This window comes from Lycorma delicatula, chromosome 10, assembly GCF_047948215.1.
Source record: "Lycorma delicatula isolate Av1 chromosome 10, ASM4794821v1, whole genome shotgun sequence".
NCBI classification, from domain to species: Eukaryota; Metazoa; Arthropoda; class Insecta; order Hemiptera; family Fulgoridae; genus Lycorma; species Lycorma delicatula.
Window position 1 is genome coordinate 26,775,933 of NC_134464.1, and position 23,165 is coordinate 26,799,097.

Here is a 23,165-nt window from a genome sequence, read left to right on the forward strand (position 1 = left end):
AGCGCCACGTGATCGGGCAGGGGCTGCGTACATACCATGTGGATTAGATCTGGCCCCTGCGTGACTAGAGGAGGAGTTTTTAGCGGATGAGAGCCCCACCCTTGCCTTCAGAGCGGCCTGGCGGCAGCTGGCAGAGCGTTTTCCTCTCTCTACGGAAAATAAAAAAAAATCCACCAAGGATCATGCAACAACTATTCTGGCCAGTATGGATATGAATGATAAACTGTAGTGTTTATCATTCAAATTCATAGAAAAGCAACTGTTTTTACAAGGACTCAAACCTTACAACTCTCAAACACGAAAATTAGCTGATTTTGCGATGAGTTTAAACACTACACTAACTAACCCTGCGGGTATTAGATCGTGGATACCAGTGTTCTTTGGTGGTTGGATTTTTCAATTAACCACACATCTTAGGAATGGTCGACCTGAGGCTGTACAAGACTACACTTCATTTACATACATATCATCCTTATTCATTCTCTGAAGTAATACCTCTTACGGTGGTTCCGGAGGCTAAAACAGAAAAAGAAGACTACAGTATGAATGCTCCGTCTCAAACAGCAAGTTCATTGGTAGAGCAAAATTATACAAGACGATTCTTTCATTAAAAATACATTGTTTTTAACAATACAATTGTGTATTGTATTTGGGTAAAATAGTATTAATATTAATAACTTATCAAAACTAGTTTCATTTTCGATTAAATTGTATACTTATATATATATATATATATATTATACATACATACACACTCGTATATTAAAAATTATATTACTATTGCAGTTATTTCTTACGATTTTGTTGATTTCAATAAGGCTTCATTAAAGAAAGTGTATTATGCAAGCGATTTCATAGTTTTATTATTTTTCTCGTATTTTTTAAATAAATGTATATGAATATATCTTGTATATTTATATTAACAGCATGTTATAATCTGTAAAACTGACTAACATTATTTTTATTTTTTTATATCTGTCATGTTATTTATCGTTAAGCCAATTGTTTTTTTTTTCTTCTTTTTACATTGGTTTGCGATATTTCCTTTATTTTATTCATTTATGACATGTTATATAATAAGTTGGTATGTTATAACCTGAACTTCTCAACTTCCTGCAGATTAAATGTTTTCTTCTTTTATTGTATTGTTTATTGTAATGTTTTTTTTTTGTTTTTTTTTTATTGAAATAATATAACTTGATGTTTTTTTAACATTTATTGGAAAGTAAATATTTTTTCGTTTAAAATGTCATCCCATTCTTTAAACTTAACGACTATTTATTATTTGAAATTAAATACTATTCTCTTATTATTATTATTATTATTTAAAATTTAGGACTAATTCTACGAACTTTGAGATCTTACGTAATTGATTTGTATAACAAAAACATACGTTTACGATTCTCCATGTAATTAAATATTTTTAGTAGTAGAAAAGACCGTAAAAGTACATATAGGTGAGAGTAGTTATAGCAACGCCTAACTATTACGTAAATAGTAGAAAAGTTTTCTTAGTAATTCGGTGTTAGTGTTGCAAAGTTTTATTAATTTCTTTTTTTTTTGTCTTCAGTCATTTGACTGGTTTGATGCAGCTCTCCAAGATTCCCTATCTAGTGCCAGTCGTTTCATTTCAGTATACCCCCTACAACCTACATCCCTAACAATTTGTTTTACATATTCCAAACGTGGCCTGCCTACACAATTTTTTCCTTCTACCTGTCCTTCCAATATTAAAGCGACTATTCCAGGATGCCTTAGTATGTGGCCTATAAGTTTGTCTCTTCTTTAACTATATTTTTCCAAATGCTTCTTTCTTCATCTCTTTGCCGCAACACCTCTTCATTTGTCACTTTATCCACCCATCTGATTTTTAACATTCTCCTATAGCACCGCATTTCAAAAGCCTCTAATCTTTTCTTCTCAGAAACCCCGATTGTCCAAGCTTCACTTCCATATAAAGCGATACTCCAAACATATACTTTCAAAAATTTTTTCCTGACATTTAAATTCATTTTTGATGTAAACAAATTATATTTCTGACTGAAGGCTCGTTTAGCTTGTGCTATTCGGCATTTTATATCGCTCCTGCTTCGTTCATCTTTAGTAATTCTGTTTTAAAAGAGAAAGCCGATAAAAATTTATCGAATTACAACACACATTCATCCTTCCATATCACAGAATACTCTTATCATTGCCCGCCTTCAATGATTACTTTTGTAACTACCCAATCTGAAAGAGAAACCCGTTAAAAACTTAACGCATGACAACACAAATTATGTTGCTGTCGTTTTACTAATAGCTCAGAAAATTTCAGCGCTCTGTTATTTTCTAATTTCCTTCCCAATTCTAAGATTGTCAATACCGCGTGTTCATTAATAGAATAAAACTTACAAAAAATTACGTTACATACATTAATAAAATAATATTTTAGTTGTAACTCACCGGGTTGGTCTAGTGATGAACTCGTCATTGCATATCAACTGATTTTGAAGTCGAGAGTTCTAAGGTTAAAATCTTAGTAAAGGGAGTTACTTTTATACGAAATTTAATAATAATTCGTGGATACCGGTGTTCTTTGGTTTTTGCTTTAAATTAACCACATATTTATACGGAACGGTCGACCTGAGACTATACAAGAATACATTTCATTTATATTCATACATATCATCCTTATTCATCTTCTGAAGTAATACCTGACGAAGGTTCCGGAGACTAAACAAAAACAGAAAAGATGCATGCATATACCAACCATCCGATCACGAAGAGCGCATGCGTAATGGAGAGGGCGGAAGTACATCTAGTGTCCTTCTGCTATCTTTCTCATTCGTTTTCTGTTTAGCCTCCGGAACACACCTTAAGGTATTACTTCAGAGGATGAATGAGGATAATATGTATGAATGTAAACGAAGTGTAATCTTGAACAGTCTCAGGTCGACCGTTCCTGAGATGTGTGGTTAATTGAAACCCAACCACCAAAGAACATCGGTATCCACGAACTACTATTCAAATCTCCCACCTTTCTGCTGATGTATATGCACACACCATCGCTTAACGTTAACAGTATTAAGTAACTTCCATAATATGCGGTAACTATAATTTGTTTCACGAAAGCGTGTAGCAAACCAAAAATAACTGTATGATGATTCGAATTTAGTTTAATTTAGCGCAAATTATCGAAGAAGAAAACACTTCTTTTTACTTTTGATAGAAAAAGGAAGTAAAAATAACTTATAATGCAAAAGAAAGAAGAAAATTGTGATAAAATCATATAATTATCTTAAAAATTAAATTTTTAATAGAGTACGTTACAACTATATTAAAATTTTAACAAATAAAACAGAAAAATATATTTGGGCCTCAATGTATTTTGTAATTCTCGATAAGCTGCTGTCTGTTGAACTATTATCATTCCCAAATTTGTGTGGTATCGCGTTTGGAGAATGGCATTGGAATCTTACGTTACTGGAAGTGTCATAGCTTATATAAATATGTATGTGTATATGTAGATATATATTTAAAATCTTGAAAAAAAATTAGACTATACTCGTATATAAATACCATATATAAAATAGTCACCCGCACGCTATTTAATTATCCTTTATTAAAAAGCAATATTTTTTTCTGGCATTCGAGTTTTTTTAATTTTATTTTTATATTTATCTCTTGTTTATATAAATTATTTCGTTATTTATATTAATTCCTCAATTTTTACTGATGATGATTATTTAACTATTGTTACGGTTATCTGGTTTAGACAAGTATAATTATTTTTCGTAATCTGTGTTTGAACTTTCCTTGTTTGCAATTTACAATAAAATGTAACTAAAGGTATATAAAATTAAAATTTGTGCAATAAACATTAATAAGGTGTTAAGGGGACCCTACCCTTTATGCTTTCCTATAGTAATGTAAGGAATATTTTCTCAGCTTATATTCATTTTATGTATTTCAAATTTTCAAAGCTTTCAAATATTTGTGCAATTTCTTTGATAAACAAATCATTTCGAGGGGTTTGTGGTCTGCACTATCTGACTTCCCCAGATTACTTTCAATGGGGGATAGCGAAACAAGCAGTATATCGCAACAAACCACGCGCGATTGACGAAGTAAAAAGCACAATAACGGCATGCTACGAGACATTCCAGTACATCAGCGGGTTAAAGTGCTTGAAAACAAATTGAAACGTGTACAGTGTTCTATTGATTTAGGGGGAGGTCATGTTGAACAGCTTTTGTAAATTATTCCAGTTATTGTAATAACCGTATCTATAAAATAATAAAATAAAAATACAAAGTAATAATTAATCGTCATTACACTTACATAATTCTAGTGCTCAGCGACTTTCCCCAAACGTAAATGTACAACGTAAATTTATTTATTTACACTGGCAAGTACAGTCTATTACCCAACTACTGCTACCCCTCTCCAATTATGATGAGAAATTAATTTTTAACCGGTGTAAAATTCTAACTTTAACCGAGATTTGAATCTAGAACTTTCTGTTGAAAAACAGAAATACTGCCTGGGATTTTACATCAAGATGTAAAAATGGATTTTTCCATTCATCAAGATATAAAAAATACTTATATAAATAAAGAAGAATCTTGTTTGATAAACGACGAACGATTGGAAAAATGCTCAAATTCATTACGCGTAATTCTTTGTGACAGTAGTTAAAAGATGAAACTTTCCGAAAACAAAATATTCCGTATTAAATTCAATCATATTTTTCTACTAAAAATATAGTTCTGGTGGCTATTTTTACTTCCTTGTACGAAGTAAAGGAAGTATTGCGATCGCGAAAAAATTCGGTTTTTATATTTTAACGGAAATATTCATTTTGAGTATCCCTGAATCCGTTTTGATTAGTTGCGGCGTGTCGTCTGCACGTACGTATGTATCTCGCATAACTCAAAAACTATTAACCGTACGTAGGATGTTGAAATTTTGGATTTAGGACTGTTGATCATTTAGTTATGCACCTCCACTTTTGATTGCAATCGACTGAACTAAAAGTGTCCAAAAAAGCCTAAAAAAAATGGATTTTGGACTTTTTATTAATTGCAGTAATAAGATTGAGATCTTTTCAACAATATATATCATAAATGGTATTTATTTTCATTGGTTCCAAAGTTATAGCCAAATAAATTTTTAATTAATGAAATATTTGTATCTTACAAAGGGAAAGTTACGTTGGTTCGAATCAGACTTCACTCGTTTTTAACTTTTTTTTTAAATTTTAATTTAAATATATTGATTTATTAATAATTATTAACTTCTGATTGTAAAAAAAATTTTACGATAAAAAAATAATAAAATAATAACAATAAAAAATGCATATGAAGATATAACAGAAGTTATTATTGAAATAAAATTTTATGTAATTTTTATTTTAAAAAAATATGTATATGTAAATTAATAGGTGCACAAGGAAGTATGTGGTGTCAACATCAGATTTTTACAATTAGATGAATAGTATTTGTTAGAATAAATATTTTGTATATTAACTCAAAAGATAGAGAAAAACAACAGTTTTATTTCTTTAAAATTGTTTAGTAATCAGATTTGCATACTACTTAACCATCGACTAATTTAAAATATTTTTTATATATATTTTAATTACATAAAGCTTTTTTAGCCCGTTAGGTGTTTCTTCAAAGAATGAGGTGAAATGGACATTTTTTTGCGCGTGAAAATGCCATTTCTGATCGGGATTCGAATCCGGGATCTTCAGATAAAAGGCCGAGGTGCTAACACTCACGCCATGGAGACCGGCAACTTTATATTTATGTATGGAAATATGAAATTAAAATGCTGTAACCCCCCCTACGAAAATAATGCATATTTAAGAGGAATTTTTTTTTTTAGGTGACGTATTTCTTTTGAAGATTTTCATATAACTGTTGTAATCATAAATCATGTTTAAAGATATTAACAAATTTTTCTCAAAATTACATTGTTTTTATTTATATAAATTAATTTTCTTTTTTAAGATCATAACACTACCCTATAGATTCACAAAATTCTTTGTAGTATATCAAATTATGTTTTTATTTTGCTTGTTTTATTTAGTATTTATTAAAATTTTTTTGTATTGAATGGAAGCAATGTTTATAATGCAATGTTTTCATCAAATGGAAAGTATACATTTTTTATTTAATATTATATATCTTTCTTTCTGAAGTAAAACGTATGAAGCATTTGAGATATAAACGAAAATAGTTGCTTTTTCTGAAAGTAATGTTGTTTATTGTAAAGCCAATCCCTGTGGCAAACTGAGTGTTATTATTACATAAAGGCTGAATATCTCCTGCTTTTGGAGACATGAATTGTGATAGTACCGTATGCACCAACCATTTAGCTGATGAAATCATTTTCAAGCAGGAAACTGCTTCACTCCTCAGGATTGTTAGTAAGTTTGAGATCTTGTTATTTATTGGAAATGGTAGACTATTTTTTGGGATTGTCATGTGACTCGTATCGGATCACCTATAATCGTTATGGTTATATCAGTTAACATACATATATGTATAAGAATAAAGTTTAAGGTTATTTTTAACTAGAATTACAAGAGGAGTATATTAATTAACAAATTTTTGTTTTAATCACTCTATACAGGTTGATCCTTCAAACGAAAAATTTATGCCAAATTATAGCCTTACAGTTATTAAAAAACTTAAAAATAATTTAAGAAATAAGCTTCTTATTTCTTTAATCAGTCCAGAGTCAAGGACAGGAATCGAACACTGGAAGCGGAATTAATTTTAAATATTATTACTTTAGTTTATGTTACATTATTATATTTCTTCTTTTTTTTGGTTGTCGGTTACTTTTTTAAGATATTTTGTTTATATTCATTTGATAAAGATTTGTAGTAGAATCAATCTTGTGCAAAACACCTTTTTTAAAAAGTAATCGATTGTAAAATATCACATTCGATTATAAAACGTGAGTATTTTTGTATAATTGTTTTACAGATAAAAGATACGATATGAAATTTATTAAACAAGATGTTTTCACTTCCTTGTAAGGAAGTATTTTGATCGGAAAAAATTTCGGTTTTCAAATTTCAACGGAAATATCCATTTTGACTAGTTTAGGCGTAACGTCTGTACGTATATATCTCGCATAACTCAAAAACGATTAGTCGTAGGATGTTGAAATTTTTGATTTAGGATTATTGTAACATATAGTTGTGCACATCCCCTTTGGATTACAATCCACTTGACCAAAAATGTCCAAAAAAAGCCCAACATCCAAACATATTTGGATCTTGGACTTTTTCCTAACTGAAATAATAAGCCCTTATTAAGAGCTTTTCAACGATATATCATAAGTGGTACTTATTTTCATTGGTTCCAGAGTTATAGCCAAATAAAAGTTTAATCAATGAAATATTTGGATCTTACAAGGGGATGGCAATTTGTTTAAATCAGAGTTCACCTCTATTTTTTTTAATTTAAATTTATTTATTTATTAATAATTATTATCTTCTGATTATAAAAATATTACAATAAATTATTATTCAGTAATAACAATTTTAAAAAAATGTGAAAAAATATCAGAAGTTATTAATGGAATAAAACTTTACGTATTTTTCATTTAAAAAAATGTGTATGTGTAATTTAAGAGGCGTACAAGAATGTTATGTGGTGTCCACATTAGATTTTTTCATAATAATTTGATAAATTTTGTTAAAAAATATTTGCATTTCAAAATATAGAGTGGGCCAAATATAATGCCTGTTTTAAAGCTTTAACCAAACACAGAATTTATTCGAAGATCAACAATATTTTGACAAATACTCAAATCAACGTTAACCGATTATGAGTGGAATATAATGTTAGAAATATGTCCTCCAAGGCTCTGCTGGCATATCATCATTCTTTTCATGAAGTTTTCCATCAATTTTAAACATAGATATGACTCGACTTCTACAGTCACTCCTTTAGATCGGGAATTGTTTGTGGAGAGTTTTCATAAACCTACAACTTAAAAAGTCCACGGCAATAGATCGCTTGAACTCGACAATCAGATTTGGTCGGTATGGTTTTAAATTTAGTGGCCTGAGAATTTTTCACGTAAAAAATCGAATGTTTTTTTCCGTAATGTGACAGGCTGCTCCGTCTTTTTGAAATTACAAGTTATTGGCACCGATTGAATATAATCGTGGCGAAAAAACTTCACCACTATGTTACGGTATCGTTTACCATTGTATAACCGTAACCGCATTTCCGACCTCGTCCTAAAAACGTTACGGACCACAATAACTTCACCAGATTAAAATCCATACCGAAATCCACTGATTCTCAGTGGATGTAACTGAACTAGTTATTATTATACGGATTTGAATACTTGATCGGGGATACCGGTGTTCTTTGGTGGTTGGGTTTCAGTTAACCACACATCTCAGAAATGGTTGACCTGAGACTATACAAGAGTACACTTCACTTACACTCACACAAATCATCGTCATTCATCCTCTGAAATAACACCTGACGGTAATTCCCGAAGGCTAAACGGGAAAAAGGAAGGAAAAGGACGGATGTAACTGAACTTCATGAAGAGCTCAAAGGTTCTCTGACCTTCAAATTCGACAATTTTGCTTATTGACTTAACCATCAAGATGGAAGTGTTCTAAATCATTGCTAAATCATTGTTTACTCCCTGATGCTGTAGCACAAAATTAACAAACTTTCAGCGTTTAAGAAGATTCCTTCCCTTCAGTTGTTGTGTTAACTGTATTTTGTTTACTTATATATGCAGATCTTTTGTTAGAATTCTCTTTAGAGAAAGTTTTTCTGGTAATTCCAAGTTCTTGTGAACGATGGCGAGTAAAATGGCTCGTAACCCATGACTTGGATTTGATGCAATACTATCACGAACTGAATAGGTGTTATCAAGAGATCGACAAGTGCGAGGGCGATCAAATTTGTCTTACATCTAAAACAGCATCAAATTTCTTAAAATTCTCATTTCTGCAAAGCACTCGCTATAATTGTAGTGAGTGTTAATAATAAACAACCTCTCCACAGAAATTTAAACCCGGCGTTATCTGGCGTTATTTGGCGCATCCATTATAAGGAGTGGAATATATGATAAAGGATATATTAAGAATTGTAACAATCAAATAAGAACAAAAACTTTTTTTTAATATAAATATATTATAAAAAATAAAACTAAAACTAAATTATAATTTAATAATACGCTAAATTATGGCTGAAATCTGGTTGGATAATTTTCCTCATCGACTGCGTCTTGTGGTTTTTTTCCTTCTCGTGCTTCCGTTTCCTAAAATCAAACAATTAGTTAAATATGTTAAAAATTTGAACAGAATATTTTTAATGTCTAATAAAAAATAGAAAGTTAACTTTCAATCATAATATTTCATTGTAATTGTTTTTAATATTTATATTTATTAATAGATATACTTTGTTTTTTTCATTCTGTTACAGATATCACAAACAAATAATTCTAAATAAATTTTATTTCTCGTGGTGTTGTATCTTTGTCGATAAATTTAAAAGTGAATAACACGCTTCATAATGAAGGTACTGTAAAAAAATGTATATGATCTTATCTTCTGTTAAATTAATGAGATTTCAGAGGGTTTTCACCCCCGCTCTCTGAACTGAGGTCTGATATGAAATGAGGTCGAACTGATATTTTTTGCACATTAATTAAAGGAAAGAGAATTAATGATAGCTTATGGTTTTTCACCTTAAAAATTGAAGTTCCAGAACCGTACTGTTGACAATTCTGGGGTGAAAATATAATTCACTTAGGTATAGTGTGCCATTTCTAAATAAAATTCTAGTTTTTCTAACTTTCCTTGTTTTATTCAACTTATCTTTCATAATTTTTTTCGGTATTAAATGTTCTACAAGTTTTGTTTAAAGTTTTTATGTGTTTATTACTCTTTTAATAAAGTTATTGTACGTCAAACGTGAGAAACAGGGATTTTTAGCACAATTTATTGTTTATTAGTTTTCTCCCTCGGATTTCTCAATAACTACTACAGATACGAATCTGGGACTAATTTTATTCGAGATTTCAGGTAAAAAAACAATAAAATCAGGAATTCTGTCCCTTAATTAACGTCCTAGAAATTTCAGTACGAACTCATTTCACCGGGGTAGCTGAAATCCGAGAGAAATCTTTCACTAGTCGTAACTTGCAAACGTAATCATTTTAGAACATATGTTTATGTAAACTTTTTCAATTATTTTCACGAATAGAATTAGAATAGGTTAGAAAAGTCCCGGGAGGACTTCATGATGCACTTTGTATATATAAAACTGATATTTGTCTAAAAAATATAAATAACATTGAAAAAGATTTTTAAAAAATGTCCATTTTAATCTCAACTTAATCTTAAGCCGGTAGAAATTCTCAAATATCATTCTTAAATAACGCCCTGTTTAAACTGTTATTTATTTATATATGTATTTATCTCTTAAGAAAAACATTAAAAAATTAATAACAAAATAGATAACTATAAAAAAATCGATTCTAATTGCATTTGTACAATAAAAATTTAGACATCTGTAATTGATCTTTTTCGTAACTATTTTGAGCGTTCTCTTATTACGAACTTTTTATCTTTTTTTTTTTTTTTACAAAAGAATTTCTTTTATCCTTTTTGAGTCAGTTCGACTGGGAGTTTTACTTGTTAAAATTATGTTAAGTTAACTTTTTATTTGTTCTACCAAAAAAAAAATGCTGTTTAATTTAAACAGAACGTAGGGCCTAAGGTCGGGTAAGCCCCGTCCAGGAGGGGTGGGCCGCTTAGGTGTCCCACTCTCGTTGATTGGACGGGGACTCCCTTGTGTCTTCAATATGGTGGGCAAAGTAAGACCGTAGTCCCGGTGAGGGATCCCTTTGGGATTCCTTATTTGAGGCGTAGCATCAAGACCGGAGTCTTTGGAAACCTCCGAATCCCTTGGAATCCTCTCATTAGAGGCATGACGTATAATTAAAAGACCAGGTCTCGGCTACATGGGGGGAAGTTTAGTTCCCGACGAGGTAGTTTGAGGTGGTGGCACCCCGCGAATAAAATGTTATAAATAAAATGAATAAATGTTTAATTGCGAATCCAACTCCAATGGGGGGATGTACTTGCAAAAAAAAGAAATATAAACGTATAAATACAAAATTTGTTGCTATATTTCTTAAATATTATTTATTTACTAATAAAGGTCATTATCGTTTATTAAAAAATTGTTGTTTTTTTTGTCAATTTTTATTTTATATATATATATATATATATATATGTGTGTGTACACTCTTTTTTGTCACAAAGTTACTTTTTTTTTATCCAGTCCTTCGTTTTACGGCTTATTCATAACCTTACGCACTAGCATTCACAAACAAATCTCAATAAACTTTATGTAAATTTGTATTCATTAGACACCTATTATTTTTAATTAATTATTTTTGCACGCCCATAAGTATTTCTTTTCTTTACAATGAATTAGTAATAAAAGATCGCGCATCCCTGCGTCTTCAGTGTTATATTTCCTTTTAATTCAGTGTGATTCATAATTCGCTGTCACTCAATTAAAATGATAATTAAAATAATTGTTAATTATTATTATCTTATGATCAATTGATCTTTAAAAACAATGTAACAATAAAATTCAATTATAATAAAATTCAATACAAGAAATTATAAGATGAAATGAATAATAATAGTGTTTTAAAAAAAAACTGACCACCAAACGTCTTTGTTTATACCTCTGCGAGAGTGCGAACATTGTTTCCTAGTATTTTATTTGAATTTTAAATATTTTTATACTGGAAAGAAAATTTACGAAAACTTCATCATTTCAATTCGGCTATTACATAACATGTGAGAATAACAGTTTTGTATCTAGAACTATTATTAATTGTATTAATTTATAATGATTGTTTGAGTTTTTAAAATTTTTGATGATTAATCATTTGACTGATTTTATTGAATAATATTCTTCTTTCCTTTCTGTTCTGTGTTACTGTTTTAGCCTCGAAATATTTCCTGTATTTACTCCTGTTTTATCATGTCCAATCCAATCTTTTTTATCTAATTTTATAAGTTGAATATACTAACCTCTAATTTTTTGTTAAAGATTTAAAATCATCTAATCCTAATAAAGGCTCATTTAAGAAATATTTTTTTTTAGATTCAAGTATACATGTTGAAAAATCAAAACTTTTTCTTCGCAAATCTGAAGAAATTAGATTATTTGAAATATGAATATTTAAAGAAAATGTATTTCAGACATTTTTTAGGTGATACTATTTAATGATAAGTTAATAAAAATATGCATGCGATTTTACTAAAAAAAAAAAAAAAAAAAAAAAAAAAAAAACAATAAAAAAGGAATAATCCCTTTAGCGTACAAGAAAATATAACAAGTTAATGATTGAAAGTTAAACTATTCCTAAAAATAAACCCAAATTGACAACTCACATACATATACGATATTACTCACATATGTATATACGATATTGTAACACAAATTTTACTAATAAACCGGGAGTAATAGGTTATTGATTTGTTTTCTCGTTTTTTTAAAATTTAAATAACAATAATAATAAATAATTTATAAAGAAGCATCTTGAAAAGATGACTTCTTAACCAGTCCAATACTCTACAAGATTATAGTTGCTATGGTTGCTTACTCTGTTACATTATACTCACAAAATGCACGTTTGATGTTAGATAGAAGGAATGGATGAGTGATGACCTAGTTTCATGTAATTCCATACCATACTTACACTCAGGACAGAACTTAATCAAGAGTTTATATATGTAAAGAATTATTTTGTATAATACTGTTTTAGGATAATAAATATCAAACTCTAATTATCACCTAATTTTTATAGTATATTTTATCACTTAATTTCTATTTTATATACATAAAATTTACAATTTTAGTGATAACAGAACAGGTGAGTTTAACAGAAAAAGAAAACTTGTTATTACTAACAGTTTTCGATTCAAGCTGATCTATTAGCTATTGTAAATATCCAGTAAATTAGTAATAACAATAAAAAATTATAATATAGTTAATTCTTTAAAGTAATATGAACCGAATTCATAAACTAACAGTTATGTGGATAATACATCGATCACGCTCATTTTTCAGTGGCAGTATATTTTTCAGTAACACAACATAATTGAAAACTATCAACAACACTATCAAGTCAGTTGTAGTGCATAACATTCCTACCGCCTAAATTCCTTAGGAGATAAAGTGGAATACCCAAAATCGAGTCAAGAATGAAGGGGAAACCACTTGCTCAGTCTGTCAGCAGCGATAGCTTGGTATCGGAAACGTCCTCCATCACCTCTTCACCACAAATTCGACGTATAAAAAAAATAATAGCTAATAGCTTATCGATTAGAATTTTTAAACCCGTATTAAATCTTTAAATTTAAATTTATTACAAAGTGATATGTGTAAATAGTTTCTGATGGTTAGCATATGGTAACTCATTCCACCCCGTCAGAATAAAGGATTAACCGTTAATTAAATATATGAATTATACAAAATCAATCACAAAATTAACATTTTTTTATTGCAAAGTTAATTCTGTTAAAAAGCTATCACTAGAAAGGTGTGCTTTAAATTATGTCAAGTGGCAGTTGAGCAAATGAGCAGTTAAGTGTAAGAGATATATTGGCAATAATTTATTGGCTGTCATTTTGAAAAAAAAATTTGTAAAAAATTGTTACTTATATGTGATTTTTTAAACTAGAAAGGAATCTTTCTGCAATATCCTACAAAAGTTTAAAAAAAGATTTGGTTATAACTAAAACACAAAAACACAAACAGTGAAATACCCAGGCATCAAGTTAAACAGAACCTTACTTCACCCAGACAATAAAATTTAAGGATGTTTTTTTAAATAGTAAGTTACTTACAGCATCAACCCTGATTTGCTCATAAATAATATCTAATGCTCTTTGTATTTCAGCTGGTACAGGTGGAGGTGTAGGTAAATGTGCTCCTTCAGCTCTGAAACCTCCTTCATCAGCGGTATAAGTGACTGTAATTACGTTGCCGTCTGGGTCTGTGTAAGAGTATGATCCATGTTGTACTAAAGCTTCTTGGTCTTTATCACCAACATTTTTCAAGAAACCAGTCTCTTCTGCAATTATATTGTTTCCAGTTTCGTAGCTGAAAAATAAATAAATAAAATTCGAATTTATTACGCATTACAAAAATAAATTATAAATTTATTTTTTTAAATTAATTTTCTATTATTATGTAAATTTTATACATAATTTAGCAGGAAAAAATTTAAGAGTGCTGCATATACGCGCGTTGTTTTTATATTAGTTTAAATGTTACTTTGAGCATTTTGTGAAATTCACTTACATATCATAATCGTCATCGATTTTATATATACATTTAAAATAATTGGTAAAATTCTTGACAAGAGTTCCTCAGCCCCAATCACTGGATTGATTTCATCAATTTTTAAAAAAAATAAACACTTATGTCATAGATATGTCATCAATGATCACTACTTCCCTCCGCGCCCAACTTTCTAGAGATATTGCAAAACCACTACTTCACTGTACAATTCTTATCAATGCTCTATCATCAATGCTTTACATAGCGAACTCATCGAATTAAATTTCATTCAAATAGGTTCTTCCAGTCAGGAAATATGTAGAAAAAAACGAGGATACTTATATCTTTTCGGAGTTTTTCAATGCTAAAATTGTATTTTTTGCTTAGAACATATCATGCAATATCAAGATCCCTTTTTCAGTTCAGCCTCCGGAAACACCGTAGGTATTACTTCAGAGGATATAAGAGGATAATATGAATGAATGTAAATGAAGTATAGCCTTGTACAGTCTTAAGTCGACCATTTCTGGGATGTGTGGTTAATTGAAACCCAACAACCAAATAACACCGGTATTCACGATCTAGTATTTAAAATTCGTATAAAAGTAACTGCCTTTACTAGGATTTAAACCTTAGAACTCTCGACTTCGAAATCAGCTAATTTGTGATGACTAGTTCACCACTACGTAAACCCGGAAGGTTTTTTTTAACCCTGCCTCCCGAAACCAGATCCCCAATTAAGCATGAACACGGTTCCGGGAGGTGTCTTTGCCTTTTAACCCGGTGGGTTAAAATTTCTAGATCTCACCCCATAGGGGAAGACATCTTCCATGTGACGGTTTCGATCGCCACGCCACCCCCTCCTAAATATCAGGTACCCTGATGGGCTTTACCGGAGTACCTCGGCAATTTCCGAAGTTATTAGTTAAGTTATTTAGTTACTAAACTCTTTTAGTAAAGCCTCAGCCACGATGCCACCTATGCAAATGCAACAAGCGACATTCTCATCGATGTATTACCTACCAGATAACTCTTTAAAAACAAAACACAAGTCCAAGTCCAAAGACTAAATAGACAACTAGAAGAAACCGAAATCACAACTGCTTACCCGAAATAAGAAAAAGTTGAGTTAAAAGAAAAACACGCAACGTTATTTGCAAAAGAAAAACCCGATAGGTATAAATTGATCCGATTAGTAATTTCTGCCATATAGTATACCGTAAGCTGTATTGTGTATCTGTATAGTTGAAAAAGTAAAAGCTTGTTACTGAACGAACGGAAAGGAATAATAAATTACTGAAAATATGTCAAAATACTAATTTTTTTTTACTTAACGTGTACGTTGCAGTCTGTTCAACTAGTAAACAATAAGTAAACCCCCCACGTCACAATGAGACGAGGATGATATGTAAATGAGTATAGTCTTGAACAAACTCAGGCTGACAGTTCCTAAGGCGTGGTTAATTGAACTCCAACCACCAAAGTCCACCGGCATCCATTGTCTAGTATTCACAATATAGAAAAAAAAACAACTAACTTTTATTAGGATTTGACCTCAGAATCTTCGACCCCGAAATCAGCTGTTAATTAACTTTAATTTCTGACGACGAGTTAACCACTAGTTAGAATGGCTAATGACTCCAATCCGCTATTTAGATCAAGAATTTCTGGGTCGGTGCTATTAATTGTACCCTAAATAAAAAAGTACACCAGTAATATGAAGTTGAACTCGCTTAATAACAATTAAACTATAAATCTTATCTCATTTTTCACATCGGTTTAGAAGTATTTATACTGTAGTAACATAATTAAAGCCATTAAAAACAAAAATCATAATTTCTTATAAAAATAACTACTTTAAAAATTAAAGTAATTAAAAGGCAAAATCGATTGGTAGTTAATTTTTACTTAAAGGCCTAATATGCAGGAACACATATAATGTCGAACTATTAAAGTGAGCGAATTCATAATTCATTATAAATAATCTGTAAATTTATAAATAAAATCTGTTAATAAAAATTACATAATTTAAATAATTACACATTATTAGCATGGCAATTAGTGATCATGTAATTTAACTCTATATTTATATTATTTTCTTATAACCAGTCAGATAACTGTAACTTATCTACGCGTATTTAAACGAGTAAGATTTTAATTATTTATTATCGTTTGTACACTACAGTCAAAAGCAATTAAATTATATATACTTGTATTGATCTACAGTTACGTACAATTATATTTACTTTCATATTAACAAAAGTAATATGAAAACCTCAACACAGAATTAATTAGTAGATACTAATAAAAACTGACTGTAATGTTATTAAAAAGAAAATCCCAGTTAGAATAGTGTTAAATGTCCGCAAGTATCTAAACGTTTTATACATATTCTAGGCTTAATAACAAAATAATTAGGCTACATTAAAAAAATTAAAAATATTAATGTATAAAAACACACGAACTTAACATATAAATTATTTTTGATTAAAGATTTCAATATAATAGGTCTCATTATACGTTATAGAAACAATAATTACAGACTGTTAATGCAAATATTATATTTAATAATACTAATTATGACTAAAAGGGAAAGAAAATAAACATTAATCAGCATACAATGAAAATTAATTTTGTAAATAATGAAATGAAAATTGGTTATGTTATAATGTTGGATTTAAAAAAGGAGAAAGCAATAATTCTAAACCAAAGATAAGAGATATGTGTACCAATTTTTTTTCTCTTTCAGAAGAGTTCTTTCTTCATTGTAAATATCAATTTGACTACTTTACAAAAACGTTAATTGTTCAAAACTTTGTTTATTTTTAATTAAAATTCTACGTAATATATGTATGCAGGGTCATATGCAGAATAAATGTTATAAAATTACCAGTAAATACAATGTAAGTTTTACTTACATTGATAAATTATATATGATATGAAGACCAACTACAATAGTTTTTGAGAAATATGTAATGAAAAAAAATAAAACAAATTGGGATAAAAAGCTGTATTTCTATGTTTGATGTAAATTAACTTTGTTAAATGAGTAATACACAAAATTTTTTAACAAAACTTATAGAAAATTTAATTCTGGACAAATTGGTGTAAGATAAATTGAATAAAATAAACAAAGTTTACAAAAATTTGAATTTTTATTTAAATAAGTAGTGAAAGTCTCGGGAAAACTTCGTGATATATTTTGTATGTGTATATATATTTACGTTTGTAAATGTATTCGTTACCGCCAATTACATTTATGCTACATAATGTAACTTATATAATCTAAGTAAACCTCCAAAAAATCCCTAGATTTTTAATATTTTACTTATTATATAAAACTGTTACTTTTACGTTACGTGCACTTTATCTTTCTGTAATTTAAGTTACATGTACTTTTATGTCACATACTTTATCTCTCTCATTTTTAATTTATATTTTTATAATTGCCACTGGTGTATTGGTTAAGATGTAACATCAATTATTATACTTGAAATCCGGGTAGTAATTCCAATTCCCGTCATGAATAGAGATTATTACTTAAAATAAAAAATTCCTTTTTCGGGTAAGTTATTTATGTTATGCGTGTCTAACAGACAAAATATATTCTTTGTTTATATATTCTGAATTACTCAGTAGGGATAATTTAAGAAGGCCGATGTATTTGAAAGAAAAACCTTTTATACATACCTTGATTTGTAGCTACCATCTTGAGCTTGAACCTTATCAAACCTAATTATAGGTATTGGGGTGACGTAATCAGATTTAATAGTCTGTGGCTCTGGAGTCTGTGAATACTGTCTGCTTGGTGGTGGTGTGGCAGAATATCTTGGTACAGGTGCCGGTGAAGGTGTTGCATATTTACCTAAATCTTGACCGACGGCTGAATATTTTGGATTAAATTCTGGTGAATTAAATTGTTGTGAAAAACCTGGATATTGTGCTTCTGCTGTATCCTGGATTTCTTCTGCTGCTTTTTCTTGTTGAGCTTGTTGTTGCTGTGGTTGTTGTTGGACATGAATTGGCCTTAATCTTGGTGATTTTCTTTTTGGTTCATTTTGTGCTAAACATATTGATAATGTAAAGCATAATAATACATACAGCCTCATCTGGGGGAAAAAAACAAAATGAAAATAAATAAAAAATATAAATATAATTATTTAAACATAAAAAATTATCTTGTGTTGATATTGAATGAAAAATATTAAGTTAAAACTCAGTTGTATGTAAAGTTAAAATGTTATTTATTATCTTTACTCTGATATCCAATTACATATAACTACTGATACATGATTTAATACATCTAGAATAGCTATATTAAAGAAGTATGGTGATCATACAAAAATGGTTTTTTACTTCCTTGTACGAATTAAAGGAAGTATTCTGATCGCGAAAAGTTTCGGTTTTCATATTTCAACGGAAGTATCCATTTTCACCATCCCTGAATCCATTTTTACTACTTTCGGCGTGACGTCTGTACGTACGTATGTAGTAAGTATCTCGAATAACTCAAAAAAGATTAGCCGTAGAATGCAGAAATTTTGGGATTAGATCTGTTGTAACATCTAGTTATGAACCTTCCCGTTTGATTGCAATCGACTTGACCAAAAATGTCCAAAAAAGCTCAAAATCGAAAAGAATTTTGATTTTGGACTTTTTCTTAGCAGTAATAAACCCTTATTGAGAGCTTTTATCAACGATGTATCATAAGTAGTACTTATTTTCGTTGGTTCCAGAGTTATAGCCAAATAAAAGTTTAATTAATGAAATATTTGGATCTTACAAGGGGAAGATACATTGGTTCGAATCAGAATTCACCTCTTTTTTCTTTTTTTCTTTATTTTTTTTTAAATTTAAATTTATTATTAACCTTACAAAATTATAAATATTAATGCAATAATAACAATAAAAAAAAATATGAAAAGTTTCAGAAGTTATTAATGAAATAAAATTTTATGTACTTTTCATTTTAAAAAAAATGTGTATATGTAATTTAATAAGCGTACATGGAAGTCATGTGGTGTTCACATCAGATTTTTTTAAAAATCTTTACATTTCAGCATCCATCTAGTTAACCTAGAGCAAAAAAGAAACATATGTATGTATTTGTGTCACTCAGATGAAGAAGATGGCAAAAGTGAAGAAGTATCTACAAAACCTAAATTCGCCAACCGTCCTTCTTTCCTCAGACTTACAATTAAGACCTATCGTTAGTACATGCGACTCCCTCCAGCGAAAGAAGTGCACTACATCCTCTAGGGTTCCATTAGGCGCATTCTTGTTTGACCGAAAGGTACTAGCACTAACAGGCCTTCAGTGTACGGACTGAAGGGGGATCGCCCGTATGGAAAACTGAAATACATTGCTAGTCTCACAAAATTATTCCAACTAATGATTTAAAATTGATCTGTAAGGATTAGGACGCAATTCACAATTCCGTCCATAAAAAATAAACAAAAAAAATATATAACCGACATTAAAGAAACAAATAACCGCCCGATAATAAGAAAAACCCAACAGCAGCGGACTATTGTATAGGTCCTATGATTAATAGGGGGGGGGGGGATGTATCCCCCACTATTCTTGCGTTCCGTTCCTTGTCACACTGCTTTTGGCCTTATATTTCTAGACTGACTGAACCGATTTTCTCCAAATTTGGCTGAAATATTTCTATATATGGTACATTGATCACATTATTTTTTTTTTCAAAATTCATTGGGGAGTGGGGATGTCGTGAAATAATCGATTGCAATTTTTTCACAGATATTTTAGAGAAAACTTAATTAAAGCAAATTTTTGACCTACTATGAATATATAAATAATTCAGTTTTTTCTTAATATACTTTTTATACAATTGAAATTTTTTTGTGTATATTTGTTATATCTATCTTAGGTTTAAATATTTTTCAAAAATTTTTTTTAAACTTATTCTTCATATATAGAAGTATCAAGAATAGTATACAATTTAAAAAAATACAAACCTTGGAAATAAAATATAGGAAGGTTTTTCAAAATCTTATTTTTTATTTTAGCCTTTATTTAAGGAGGTTTAGAGAAAACTTTACTTAAGCAAATTTGTTAAACTTAATCTATAAATGAATATTTTTAGAAATTTTTTTCTTAAACTTTATTGCCCACCTCTCAAAAATATATATTCTATTTATATATATTTTTTCTTTTTATATTTTGGCTCTGCCTCTTTTAATTTGTATTATTAATAGCTGGAAAAGTCAAACAATACTTAACCGGGTTTTTTTTATAGAGTATGATAGTATAGAGTATGATTATAGAGTATTACAAAATTATATCTAAATATGCGGGAAGAAATTACATTAATAATGCCATATCCAACAGTATTACTTTCAGCAAAGTAAATTACTTTACAAATGACAAAATTACGAAATAATTAATGCATAAATGAATTATGTATGAAAATAATAAATAATGAAGAAATCGTGAGGTAGTAATTAAAATAAAATAAAATGAAAGGCGAAAAAGTTAGTCGTTATAATTAATAGATTTAATAATAAAATTGTAGACATTGAGAAAAAATATTCGTAGATGATGTGGTGGGGAGTAGCCAAGAGGTGGAACAAAAATTAAGTGAACAAAAGAGTTCCATCACTACAACCACAAATAAGAAATCTCATTAGGAAACGCTGGATAAATGTTCAGTTCATCGCTAATCCTTGGAATAATTGCATTTTTTGTTAAATATAGTTAATTTAATATTTTCAGTAAGAAATTTTCACTGATATAATCAAATTTAGAAGCTATCTTTCAAAATTACGGAGTTTAGTTTTCATGTTATGTCATGCAATGGGCAACCTAAATTATATATTATGCATGTATGTACGTGGGTTGCATTGTAACTAAGACAATGTTTGACACGGTTTTATAAAATAAATTATGATCCGCGTCGCGGCATCACGCGGTCTATTATGGTTACTTGCGTTTTCCTTCGCGGTCAATTCTTTTTAATTTTATGTTTTTTTAGCCAAGTAACCAGAGGCAGGTTCAGCCAGTCGCTTCGTACATACAGTAACAGTGGTAATGGCTGTGTTGATTGAACCGCTGCGCCATACACCGTCGCACCCCTTAAAAAAATAAAATTCAAAAAGCTCGAAAATGCGTTTTAGATATTTATCTATCTAAAGAGTATTTGCAACCCAAATCTATTGAACATCTTGTTTAGTATACTGGGGAATGGAGAAATTTGCAATATTTTTTCAAAATCTTTTTTTGAGGTCACCCATTTTTCAAGGTCGAATTTAAAAAACTCTTGATTGGTTTTTAGTTATTTACATGAAGATTACACACAAACACACACACACTGTGTGTGTTATATATATACACACCGAAAATAATTTGATATTGTTATTTGTTACAGAGAAATTAAAAAAAAATTGCCGGCTTTCAAAGAAAATTCAAAAATCCATTTTAACCCTTTAAACGTGGAATTTCAAAAAATCTATAAATCGGATGTTAGATATTTACATGATCATTACATACAACAAAAAACAAGTTAATATTTACATTTACTACCGAAAAATTAAAAAAAAATGTCTTACTCCATTTTAACCCTTTAAGCTAGGAATCTCAAAAAATCCTTTTGTAGAGACCACTTACCCTTAAAAAGTACGAATATATAAAGTTACATTAAATTATCTTTAGTCGTTTTTCCTGGGCGTTGATTATGAATGACTCACGACATATTTCATTACATATATACAAATCATTTGGCTTAATAATATGATTAACCGTAGATAAATGAGGAATAAAATTAAAATGTCAGACATTGGACACAATTTCCTCCAAACTGAAAAACATTTAATTTTTTTAAATCTTCTCAAGATGGCGGGAGAAGGCGTGGAATACACTTCGACAGTGCAGGGCTCTTCAATAACTGTATTGCTGTCATAACGTAAGATATACAAACAGCATTTTTCAGTTGGTGACTCAGTGAGAGAAGACTAACAGTCATATGAATTGCATAACTTATGTATTGGACTCATTTTGAACTGATATTCAAAGTTTCGCTTTATAGCAAGAAATAACATTTCTTAAAAATCGGAAAAGGTATTTAATAGTAACTGTCACAAGTACATAAAAATCTGATGTGGACCCCACATGACTTCCTTGCAAGCCTATTAATTTACACATACATTTTTTGCTGTACTTCATTTAAACTTATTTCATTTGAAAGTCAGATGCGATCCTACAACTCTTTAATAAAGTCGACAGTTAAACAGTTGCATAGTGGTGGACACCGCGCTGCATCACATTTTTTTGTGGTGTCGTATCAACATTTTATATTAGTTTATATATTAATTTTATTTCATTTCGCTGAAGTAGTTATCTAGTGTAAGTGAGAACGTGTCGGATCCGTAACCATGCCTGCATCGGTTCGAATCCGACTTCATATACATATACTTTTTTATTTTATTTTTTTAAATTTAAATATACTGACTTATTAATAATTATTAACGTCAGTAAAAAATTTTGAATTTAAATGAAAAGTTCTTAAAATTTTATTTTACTAATAACTTCTGACTTTTTTCAAATCTTTTTTTTATTGCACTTATTGAATTATTATTTATTGTAATTTTTTTTACAATCAGAGGTTAACAATTATTAATAAGTCAATATATTTAAATTTAAAAAAAAGTTGAAAAAAAGGAGATGATGGATCCTAATCGATGTACCTTCCCTTTGCAAAATAAAATATTTCATTAATTAAAATTTTATTTGGCTATAACTCTGGAACCATTGAAAATAAGTATCACTTATCATATAACGTTGAAAAGCTCTCAATGATGG

At 29.5% G+C, this 23,165-nt stretch overlaps 1 protein-coding gene and 1 long non-coding RNA gene across 2 annotated transcripts in view; one reads left to right on the forward strand and one right to left on the reverse strand.

The window, feature by feature from the left end:
- Positions 1-9,551, forward strand: part of LOC142331430 (uncharacterized) — a 270,759-nt gene extending 261,208 nt beyond the window's left edge. The window contains exon 3 of the long non-coding RNA XR_012757995.1: positions 9,456-9,551. This is a non-coding gene — a long non-coding RNA (uncharacterized LOC142331430). The remainder of the gene's footprint in view (positions 1-9,455) is intronic.
- LOC142331429 (uncharacterized) overlaps positions 9,132-23,165 on the reverse strand; it is a 33,788-nt gene continuing 19,754 nt past the window's right edge. Inside the window, exons 2-4 of the mRNA XM_075377317.1 lie at positions 18,036-18,454; positions 13,910-14,165; positions 9,132-9,291 (exon numbers count right to left, since the gene is read on the reverse strand). Of these exons, the coding sequence (XP_075233432.1) occupies positions 9,214-9,291; positions 13,910-14,165; positions 18,036-18,454 (753 nt within the window). The 3' untranslated portion in view covers positions 9,132-9,213. The remainder of the gene's footprint in view (positions 9,292-13,909; positions 14,166-18,035; positions 18,455-23,165) is intronic.